The sequence below is a fragment of the Piliocolobus tephrosceles genome, chromosome 5 (assembly GCF_002776525.5).
Source record: "Piliocolobus tephrosceles isolate RC106 chromosome 5, ASM277652v3, whole genome shotgun sequence".
NCBI lineage: Eukaryota > Metazoa > Chordata > Mammalia > Primates > Cercopithecidae > Piliocolobus > Piliocolobus tephrosceles.
In genome coordinates, this window is record NC_045438.1 from 10,650,061 (window position 1) to 10,661,416 (window position 11,356).

The 11,356-nt window shown below is 46.2% G+C and overlaps 2 protein-coding genes across 2 annotated transcripts in view; one reads left to right on the forward strand and one right to left on the reverse strand.

Annotated features, from left to right (window-relative positions):
• The first annotated feature begins 1,631 nt into the window (after positions 1-1,631).
• TRAF3IP2 (TRAF3 interacting protein 2) overlaps positions 1,632-11,356 on the forward strand; it is a 47,167-nt gene continuing 37,442 nt past the window's right edge. Inside the window, exon 1 of the mRNA XM_023219061.1 lies at positions 1,632-1,821. The gene's annotated coding sequence lies outside the window, so the exon portion shown is untranslated. The remainder of the gene's footprint in view (positions 1,822-11,356) is intronic.
• The window catches only part of LOC111547272 (keratin, type I cytoskeletal 9-like), a 114,148-nt gene continuing 112,469 nt past the window's right edge, over positions 9,678-11,356 (reverse strand). Inside the window, exon 3 of the mRNA XM_023218984.1 lies at positions 9,678-10,140. Within this exon, the coding sequence (XP_023074752.1) occupies positions 10,062-10,140 (79 nt within the window). The 3' untranslated portion in view covers positions 9,678-10,061. The remainder of the gene's footprint in view (positions 10,141-11,356) is intronic.

The following is an 11,356-nucleotide window of genomic DNA, read 5'->3' on the forward strand; positions in this document are numbered from 1 at the left end:
ACTTATTTTCCTCAATTGCATTCCCTTGAAGTGAGCACCACTAAACAGTTTGGCGTACATCTTTCCAGATGTTCCTAACTTGGTCAGTGAACAGATACACAGTGATTGCCTACAATGGTCTAGGCAGGGCAGTGTGCTAGGTCCCCTGGGGCCCAGTGGTGAGCAAACACAAATCTGTATGTTGGGCTGGGTGCAATGATGCACACCTGTAATCCCAGCACTTTGGGAGGCTGAGGTGGGAGGATCCCTTGAGACCAGGAGTTCAAGACCAACCTCAGCAACACAGTGAGACACTGTCTCTAGAAAAAATTTAAAAATTAGCCAGGTGTGGCGGTGTGCACCTGTAGTCCCAGCTACCCAGGAGACTGAGGCAGGAGGATTGTTTGAGCCCAGGAGGTCAATGCTGCAGTGAGCTATGATTGCACCACTGCACTCCAGCCTGGGCAAACAGACTGAGACCCTGTCTCTTAAAAAAATCGATATACATATCTATGTGTGTGTGTGTATGTCACATATATTAGCAAAAAATAAGATAATAGTTTTCATTAAATAATATCTCAGAGTCACTTTTTCATGTTAGTGGCTCAGATAATACATATTGATGATTTTTAACAGCTGCATCATATTCTGTTGTAAGGCTATACCAAAATGCAAACAACCTGTGTATACTGTGTTAACAACAAGCTGCATTTTCTCTGCTTGTGGAATGTTGAGCAACCTGCTTCCTGTATCCTGCTTGAGCAGAACCTGGTACAGTCTGAACAGGGATGCTCTGGGGCCTGTCCCCAGAGTAGAGAGATAGCCGGCTGAGTGGACTGACATTTGGATCCCTTCAACAGGCAGACAAGTCCAGCACCAGGAGCATGCTGTGCCTGCCCAGGGCGCCCAGCTGGCCAGTGACATGGCTGAGTTCGTACCCAGGTCCTCCTGACTCCAGAGCTCCAGCTAACACCGCTCCCATCACCCCCTGCTGCCCGGAAAGGCAGTTGTGCCTTCTCTCTCTCTCTCTCTCTTTCTTCACATCGCTGGGTATCATCCTGCCTGCAGCGCTCCTTCATGCAATAAATTCTGCAGGCTACTGATTAAACAACGGGAAGGGAAGGGGAGAAAATAAACTGGAGGTCAGGAAAATGCAGCCAGAGGAGGTTAGAGTGCATGTGTGCATGTGTATGTATGTGTGTGTGTGTTCTTAACATTAACCACTTTTTTTGTGCCTGACAATAGGGTGGCCTGTGTGTACACGTGTGTCCAGGGGCATGGTCAGTGAGCCCCCCCTCAGTGGTTATAGGCAGCAACTACTGATGTTTTAAGTAGTTAGAGGAGATGCAAGAAGCTCCGCTCCCTCTTCCTCCCCATTATCTGCCCCCAATCCCCTCTTTGATGCTGCTAATGATTAGTCATTCTTAGCCCTCAAGTTCAATGTCCTCCCGGAGATACCCTCCCAGGCGAGGGCACTGCGACTACACACACTGAGGTTCGGCCCACTCCTGGGCAGCTTCTTAGCTGGGTGGCGAAAACAAAAATGCCGCCTAATTGGTCACTGGCCCTTTCTCATGAATGAAGGAGGTTTCTGTTGTAAGAAATAGTGACTCCTCAGCCGTTGATTCACTGCCCACGGGGAGATTTTGAGCAGAGGCTTCCTAGGCTCCGTAGAAATTTGCATACAGCTTCCACTTCCTGCTTCAGAGCCTGTTCTTCTACTTACCTGGGCCGGGAGAGGGCGGAGGGAGGCCCAGGGCGACCCAAGGTGGAGAGAGACGAGAAGCCGCCGAGAGCCGACCACTCTCCGGGCCCGGTCTGTCTGTCCGTGGTGGTTGTAAGGTAAGTTACTCGGAGTTACCACTTGCCTGGTCTTATTTCTTCACCTCTGACCTATTTCCAAAGCACGCTGTTCCTCCTTTACTGAAACGTTCTGCCTCTACTTTCCTCTGTCTTCCTCTCCCCTCCTTTAACTTGTTCGCACAGAGACCATCTTAGCTGAGAAAATGACAGTGAAGTTTGTGCTGCAAGGATGCGTTTGCTGGTTTAGTATTTCAGGCCAGCGAGCCCCGCCGAGTTAACCCGTTGAGGAGAGGAGGCTCGCACACGGGGACAGCTCGGAGCTGCCTGGAAACCATTCGTTTGGGTACTTAGTGTCCCCACACGTTTCTATCAAGAATTCAGGCCCCATTTCTCCAAGGAGACAGCCAGGGATGGCAAAGATTAAGTAATTGGCTTTCAGCCCCAGAACACGTCAGTGGCAGAGTTTTCTCGATCCCTGTTTCGTGCAGGGGAAAAAGAAAATCAACAGCGCATTCTTGGGCCAGGAAGTTCTGCTGAGCTCTGTGCTGGCTCTGAGCCGCCTCCCGGCCCCTCTCCGCAGCCGCCCTCCAGCCCTCCCAGGCTGGCGCTGGACGGAGCCTTTGGGAACAAGGGGGAGAAATGCCAGGACTTGATCTTAGAAGCTAATCAAGCTTCTTGTGACTTTCCAGTTCAAGATACTATCTTAGAATAGGGGGCCTTTTTTTTTTTTTGTAAGGAACAGGAGAATAAGAGGCCAATTTTTTTTTAAAGGACAAGAAACTTGGCTTCAAGTTCTTCACTTCTTGTGGTTCCATGACTTAGGCAATTCACTCTGACTCCACAAAGCCTGGATTTCTTCATCAGTAAATTGATGGGGGGTGGTGATCTAACACAAGTGTGTCAAATTCCCTTATAAAACAAAGCCAGGATAGTCCCAGAGGGGCGGTGGTAGTGGGTGGTGTTCAAGACTTGTTTTGTTTACCGATTATTCACATATTTTAATTTTACCTCCCACTACCAGTTGGTTACCCCCTTGAGGAAAGGACTTTTTTTCCTGATATTTTTCTAACCCCCAGAATTCAGCATGCTACCAAATGCCTAGTAGCACCCCGCTTCCATGTCAACTGCTTTGATTTCTGTTTCACTCGTCTGCTCTCAAGGCAAAAGGTAAAGCAGCAGTCAGGGTGAAAGGCCGGGAGAGGCTGGGGGACACGTGTCTCTGCCGGAGGGCTGCCTGGAATTGAGGCCTTATTATTGGCTCTAGCCAATAGGAGAAAACAGGGAGTTTCTCGAATTAGTTCATGTCCCATTTGGGTTACCCAGGAAGGATAGTCTGTGCTATTCCCAGCAGAGTCAAGGCAGGCCAGAGAACTGGCAGACAAGCCCAGCTCCAGAAGCCAGAGTTACTGCTGTAGCTGGACCTGGAAACCACTCTCAGCTGGACCAGTCACTGTGTGTGGGGCCTTTAATGGGAGGGGAAGGGAAACTGTGAAACACATCCTAATACCATGTAAGGGTGATGACTGTGATCAGAGACATTATTAGATGGCGGATACACAGACTCCTTAACTTTTTCCAGACCGTGACTTAAAAAAAAGAAGTTATTGTTTCTTTTTGGGAATTACTTGCCATCAATACAATTCAAATAGGCCCTAGCTGACCAGGATGGGCCGGTGCAGAGCTTTTGGTATTGCTAATCTGTTTTTGTGGGATGTCCTGGTGTAGTCCATGTCATGTTTTTAGGCATTTCTCTCTATTCCCCTGGGATGAAAGGACAGGAATTTCAAGATAGTTCACCTGCAATAAGTTCCTGATTTTATTTTCAAACAATGATGCACCATTATCTGAAAGCAGGCTAACTGTTGTGCACTTGCCAGCCTCGCTCTAATCCTTAACACACCACAGTCATTTGTAATCTGCTGCTGCAGCTACCAGGCACTCCCTGACGGAGCATCAAAAGATGGATAATGTAGTTACTCTGCTCTGTTCATTGCGTGGGGAGAGCTAAACAGGAGTGAGGTCTGGGTAATGTACCAACATGTCGGATAGAAAGGTTCTTAACTCAGGGTTACTCGTGTTTGGAGGGTGTAGAGACAGGAAATGTTAAAGCCTGCTTCTCCCGGGATTAAGGAGTTAGTGCCTTTCAAATGCTCTGAAAATAAAAAGAAGAGGAGAAGACAGTCATATTTGCAGGCATTCTTCCAATAGGCATTCAGAAAGATTATGGTGGGGTAGTTTGTCTAAATTAAATCTATGTTTTACACATTGCAGAATGGAAATCTCAGGAATATCCTGAATTCAAATCATTTTTCTGCTGCAGGCAATTTTAGATGAGCTTCTAAAAACATATATGAATTGCAGGCAACTGCTGCAGGAAAAAAAGAGAACACAGATGAGGCACATTCAACTTTAAATTCCTTTCAGATCCGACGAAATGACCCCTAATGTTTGATCACATTTCCTTATCAAAACAATCCTGCCGTCTGAAGGATTTTTCCGTGAGAAAGTGTCTGAGGATTGGAACAAAGAAGCCGCCCCCCTGGGCCTCTCCTGTTTCTTCCGAATGCGTTGTCACCAAGATATTTTTAGTTCATGAAACCCAGGCTGTCCTTTCTCCCACTGACAGTCTTTGCCTCCTGTGTCCAGCAGGCCTCCTGGGAGCACACATGTGCTTGGCCGTGACTAAGCTCACTCTGCAGCTGTGTGTGCACACCTTGTGTGTGCACAGACTTTCCCGGACACCAGAAGTTGTAGACTGGCTGAAGAAGGGTGGGCTTCCATCCATCGGGTGATCCTTAGGTCTGTGCTGGTTTGGCTTGGCTCCCTGATAAGGCAGCTGAACTCACGCGGAGGGCCAGGACTGACCGAAGTTCCCAGCCTGTGCCCCTCTCCTCGCACCCCACAGAGTGAGGCTGCCTGGGGTCTTGGCAGCTCCCTCAGCAATGAGGAATACTTGTCTCCGCTGCCTCATTGTTTCCCTGCAGTCAGGATGTCAATGTTTTTTCCCTTTCCCCTTCCCAGAGTCAACAGGTCTCCCTCCCAGCTCTTAACTTTCTTCCTACTCTGAGCTGTCTGTCCAAACTCTTCCTGGCCTCCCAGCTTACCCTATGATCCTCTTGCCTTTTACCTATATTCATTCTTTCCCTTCCCTTCCAGCTGCCCCTTCTCATACCCAGCACTACATACAAATTACAAGTTAATTAAGTGTCTCTCCTACACCAATAAAAGGCAAATACAAAAAAATCCTTCAGCATTTCCCCACTTTCCTTACTTCTCTTCCATTCTCCTTCCTTCCTTTCTTTCCCTTCCTCTTCCTCTCTTGATTTTTCCTTTCTGCCCCTTCCTCTCCTTCACTCCGTGGCTGGGGCTGAATTTGGGATCACACGTGTGCTTAGAGAAACCATCTTATCTGAAGAAACAAAAAAACAAAAACCAAAACAATGACAACAACAAAACAAAACAAAACAAAACAAAAAACAAACAAACAAAAAACATGGACTGGTTTGAGGTTGTTCTGTAAATGTTTATTATAACTTCCGATGTGATGAAGTCAGTGTGTTCCCATTAGTCCTTCTCCTCCTCATTTAGTAGCTCAGAGGAGTCCCAGAGCAAACTTCCTCAAATTAGGTCGGTTCACACTGCACTGCCTTCAGCCTGATGTGAGTCTTACTGTGCTGGGTTATGTCCAAGGGCCAGTAAATGTTCCCTTCCTTCCAGGACTCACCACTGTTGCAAGTCCTCTGGCAAGCCCAGTGGAAGAACTTCTCTGTCTGGGAAATTCTGCAAGTAAACTTGGAAGTATTTGTTCACTGGAGTTTGAATCTGAGCCAAACAGTTCACTCAAAACCAACCTTCCACTCAACAAAACAGCGTTATGAAAGTTTGCATGCATTTGGGCAGTAAACAAAGGACATTAATGAGTTTAAATGTATTTTTTTTATAATCCATGACTTTTGGACATTTATTAAAAAGATTACTCTCGGCCGGGCGCGGTGGCTCAAGCCTGTAATCCCAGCACTTTGGGAGGCCGAGACGGGCGGATCACGAGGTCAGGAGTTCGAGACCATCCTGGCTAACACGGTGAAACCCCGTCTCTACTAAAAAATACAAAAAGTTGGCCGGGCGAGGTGGCTGGCGCCTGTAGTCCCAGCTACTCGGGAGGCTGAGGCAGGAGAATGGCGTAAACCCGGGAGGTGGAGCTTGCAATGAGCTGAGATCCGGCCACTGCACTCCAGCCCGGGCGACAGAGCGAGACTCCGTCTCAAAAAAAAAAAAAAAAAAAAAAAAAAAGATTACTCTCGGGGGAATGAAGTACGGCCTTGGGAATCTTGTAATTGAAAGTTTCTGATCCAAAGTCGATCTCAGGATCCTCCCAGCTGTAAATTTATAGATTTCTTTTTAATGTCCACCTGAAATATTCATGCTGTGCGTCTCTAGGACTCTTCAAACCTATTCCTGACTCAAAAAAACCTTAAGAAAAAATCCAAGCAGTTGTGATCACCAAGGCCTGATTATGGAAGAGCTGTTAATATGGTTTATTAATTACTCAGGCTGCTCACTCCTGCCCTTCCTGTGTTCCTTGCTGTGCTATTTGTCTTCTTGTGGGGACATAACACCTTCATTAAATCCCATCCGTCCTTGCCTTAGAGTTGTCCCCTGGAAGATAGCTCCTCTCTGGATGCATCACCATTTATCATCACCCTTTGTTGGTGCTCTGTCAACCCATTTTCAATTTATTTTGAATTCAGTTTATGATTAAAATTTAATGAGATCCAATCAAATGCTTTTCTCAAATCAAGATGCCGCTGCAGTCTCATCTGTATCCTCTATTGTAATGGCGTGAAGGAAAGCCATGGCAGATTTCCAACCTGGTGATGCTGTACAGAACACAGGTGGCCCCCTTCCATGCCTCCTCAGCTTCAAGGTGAATGGCTCTGAAGCATATTTATTCCAGAATCGGCTAGGGGTTATGTGAGTGGCTTCCCTATCCTCTTTTTTCCCTCCCAATAGCTGAACCAGTTAGTGCTCCCAACCGAGATGCAAGCAGTTAAGTGCACAGGCTCTAGTGCCAAACCACTTAGATTTGAATCACAGCTCTGCTACGTAATAGCCATGTGACCTTGGAAAAGTTACTTACCTTCTCTATACCTCGCTTTTCCCTTTCCCGGTCTGTAAAATAAGTCTGACAATAGTACCTATGAAATTAGAGTGGGTGTGAGGATTAAGTAAATTAATACATCTATCACACTTGGAACAGCATTTCCCACATAGTAACCATTCAATAAATACTAGCAATGATTGCTAACAAAGAGTAAAGTTTCTTAAGTATATCAGTTTCATTAGGTTTGTATTCTGGCTTATCAGCATACAATCTATATCAACAGTAAACTGCAACCCTAGAGCCAATGGTTACCATGACCTGTTTTTAGCACCAGCCTTTTGCTCAGAATGGTTTTTATATGTTTAAAGGGTGTTTTTTCTTAAAAATAAATAAATAAATAAAAAAGGAGCAGAATATGAAACAGACACAGCATGTGGCCCATAAGGCGTAAACTATTTATTATCTGTCCCCTTTGCAGAAAAAGTTTGCCAAGCCCTGATTTATATGGTTTAATGGAAAGAGCTTGGAGATCTAAAGGCTTGATTTGGCTTCACCCATCACTTGTTAAGTGACTATGGAAAAGCTTGTCAATGTGTCTAAGCCTCTGTAAAACAGGAATGGCAAAGTGGTAACACTTACCCTACTTATGGCCTAGGCGTGTTTTAAGGACCAAAGGAGATGATATGTATCAAATGTGCCGGAAATGACTCATGTATACACGTTTGTTAAAAAGATATGGTCTCTATACATCAGCTTCAAAGAATAGTATTAGCACCTGGGTGTATTAGCGCCAGGGAATACTGTCTTTAAAAAGAGAGCTCCAAAGCCAGATAATAACTGCAGTTGTAGCTGCATTAAAAATAACAAAATGGCCATTGCTTTTTGAAAGCTTGAAATGGGCCAGGCTCTACATTCAACACTTTATTTACATCTACTCTTTATCCTCATCACACCCCTAAGGAGAAGTGTCGCTCTTTTCCCTATTTTGCAGATGAGAAAAGTGAGGCCCAGAGACGTCAGAAAACTTTGTCAGGATCACAAATCTAACCATGCAGCTAGCTGGCACAGGGAGAATTTAACCCTAGGAGTCTGAACCCAGAGCCTTTGCATTTAAGTATTGCATACTTTCCCACATCCTAGGAATGTGTGTTGATTTCGGGTAAGCCCATCTGGAAGGCAGAAGCCACAGTTCACTGTGGATGTGGGCATGAGGTCTGTTCATGTATGCCCTGGGAGAGACTTGCTTCCCACACAGGCCACGGTGGAGTCTAATGGACCTGAAGAAAGGGAGGCAGGCATGATGGGGGAAAAGCTTTTTGATGAACTGTGAGATCAGGAAGGTAGCGTTGTGAAGACTAAGAGGCTCTGATTCAAAAAACTAGTAAGTTAAGGAAGATTGTGCTAGAAGAGGAAAAGATCACTAGAAACAGACATGAGAGAAGAGTTGGAGGCAGCTCAGGGGGGTTGACTGAGAGCTGTGTACAGAAAAATAAAAAAAGAGAGAAGGTGAAGCATGGGAAAATCTGTCACTGGGACACCAAGGGAGCATTGTCACATGGACGTCAGGGCTGCTGACATCTGGATGTGATATTATTCGCAAAACTAGGCAGCTCGGGGCAGAGTAGAGGAGCCCAGAGAAAGGTCTCAAGCCCGAGGAGGCAAAAAGGAAGACAGAGCGAGGGACCTGGAGAGAGAAACTGACAGATGTGAGGAAAGATGCCCGTCCGATCCAAAAGCCAGAACCACAGCTCACGGTCCAAATGGTGATGAGAGTCCAGAGATGAAAAGCTCCTGTCAGGCTGGGTGCAGTGGCTCACGCCTGTAATCTCAGCACTTTGGAAGGCCGAGGCAGAAGGATTGCTTGAGTCCAGGAGTTCGAGACCAGCCTGGGCAACATGGCGAGACTCCGTCACTACAAAAAACAAAAAATTAACCAGGCGTGGTGGTGCGTGCCTGTGGTCCCAGCAACATGGGAGGCTAAGGTGGGAGGAATACCTGATCCCAGCGGGGCAAGGTGGCAGTGAACTGTGATTGTGCCACTGGGCAACAAAACCTTGTCTCAAAAAAAAAAAAAAAAAAGGCCAGAAAGAAAAGCTACTGTCGTCTTTGGGGTTTAGTTGTATGTCCCTGGGAATCATCTCTGTCCCCAGCTCATGCCCACCCATGCTTACCCCAGGCACGTGTTCTCAGCCTCTGCTGAATGGTTTTTGATATTTGAAGAGACATGTTCGCTGTCTCCTGGGTGGTTTCATGAGTTCCTCATTCGCATTGGTTCTTAATCTTTGTGAGCATCAGAATCACGAGCAGAGCCTTTCCTTTTCATTTTTTATCTTTTAAGTCAATACAGGCGCCCTTGTGACAAAACTTAAATGGTATAAAATGTTCTGAAAAGCAAACCTCTTGCCTACCGCATTCCTAGCCATCCAGTTCCCTTCCCAGAGGCAACCACTGTTCCTCATTTGAGATGGCAGATATACGACCTTTTATCATACAAAGGATGGCATACCCCACACACTGTGCTACTCTTGGATTTTTTTAACTTAATACATCTTAGAGATAGTTCCATTTCAGTTCACACAGCCCTTCCTCGTTCTTAAAGGATGTGGAGTGCTCATTGTACAGATATACTACAGTTTTAAACATCAGAACCTTTAGACATGTGCGTTGTGTCCGGTCTTTGCTATTATAAACACTGCGGCGTTGGCTGTTTTCATAGCTCTTCATTTCATACACGATATACACACCTCTGCAGGGGAAATTCTTAGAAGTGAAATTACTAGGTCAAAGGGCATACGCTTTTAAAATTCTGATAGTTACTGCCAAATTGCACAGATTACATTTCCCTTGACAAAGTACGAGAGAACTTGTTTACCTGTGAGACTTAAACAAAAATACACTAGTCTTTTACATATGATAAACAAAAATACTCAGAGTCTCTGGGTGTGAGGCCTGGGCATCTGTATCGGGAGCCTCAGAGAGGGATTCTGAGCTAGGAACTCTCCTGGGTTTCCTCGCCCTCCAGCCCTGCTTTCCCCCGAGGATTTGCTGGTGAACCCGAGACGACACAGGGCACTGCCAACATGGAGGCTCCCAGGGTCCTAGTTGGCAAGTCTCCTGTTCCCCTGAGGAGTCGGTGCTTGCTCCCTGGGTCATGGCTGGAAAACAGGGCTTTTCCACCTCAATCCAGGTGCCGCCCTCTGGTAGAGACTGGAGCAAAGGTCATGCCAGAGTTACAAGCACGTAAATATGGAGAAAGCCTGGAAAAAAAAAATGGAAAAACAGAAAAATGGGTCAGGTCAGCACAAGCAAGAACCAGGCTCACATGCACAGCTGTTCCATCCAGTTGTATGTCCTCAGGACTCACCTCTGTCCCCAGTTCATGCCCACCTGTGCTTACCCGGAATACACACTCTCACCGTCTGCTGAATGGTTTTTTTGTATTTTAAAAACACAGTGGTGAGATACTGAGTGTTTTTTTTTTTTTAATGTTTAGTATTTTTACACTATTGTCATTAAAGACAAAACAGATAAAACTGCCATCCCTGACATAACCCATTATCTGTCTGTGGCCCCCTGATGTGGCATTTGTAATTGTTCTCTATGACTGCCTACGGAGAGTTGGCAGAGTTGCCCATTTTCTGCCAGTTCAGGCAGGGGTCTGAGGCTGGAAGGGGCCGTGTGGTAGTGGCAGGCGTGCCCCACCCTTTTCTGTTCTGGGTGGAGCTCTGCAGAGGCACAAAGACCAGCACCTCCCTGCGTGGAATCTAAGAGTAGATGTTCCCATCATGACTGATGACATCACCTTTATTCTGCAAGTAAGGATTGTGGCCAATCCTGCCATGGGCAGGACCTTTGGGCATGGCCCAGACCTAACTTGGGTGCTTGACACATAGTGGGCATTTAATCAGTGTTCTCGAGAGGAAAAAAAAAAGAAGAGGGAAGTGTCACCCATGTGGCATAATTTTGAGAACTCTGAGGACCAGGCCCGCCAGGTACTCCTTGCTACCAACATTGTTGTTGACAACATTCTCATTGTCACTGATCCAGCTACACGAACCTGTCTGTCCCTTCTCTGAAATAGGCATCAATTATTCATTCAATGAATCTTTATTGAGCACCTACTATGTGCCAGGTGTAGTTCTAGGTGCTGAACATATAGCTGTAAATAGAACAGTCAAAAATCATGCCCCCAAGCCAGATGTGGTGGCTCACTTACAATCCCAGCACTTTGGGAGGCTGAGGTAGGAGAACTGCTTGAGGTAAAGAGTTCAATACCAGTTGGGGTAGCATAGTGAGACCTCATCTCTACAAAAAAATTTTAAAAGTCAGGCACGCTGACCAGCACAGTGGCTCACACCTGTAATCCCAGCACTTTGGGAGGCCGAGGTAGGCAGATCACCTGAGGTCAGGAGTTTGAGACCAGCCTGGCCAACATGGTGAAACTCTGTTTCTACTAAAAATACAAAAATTAGC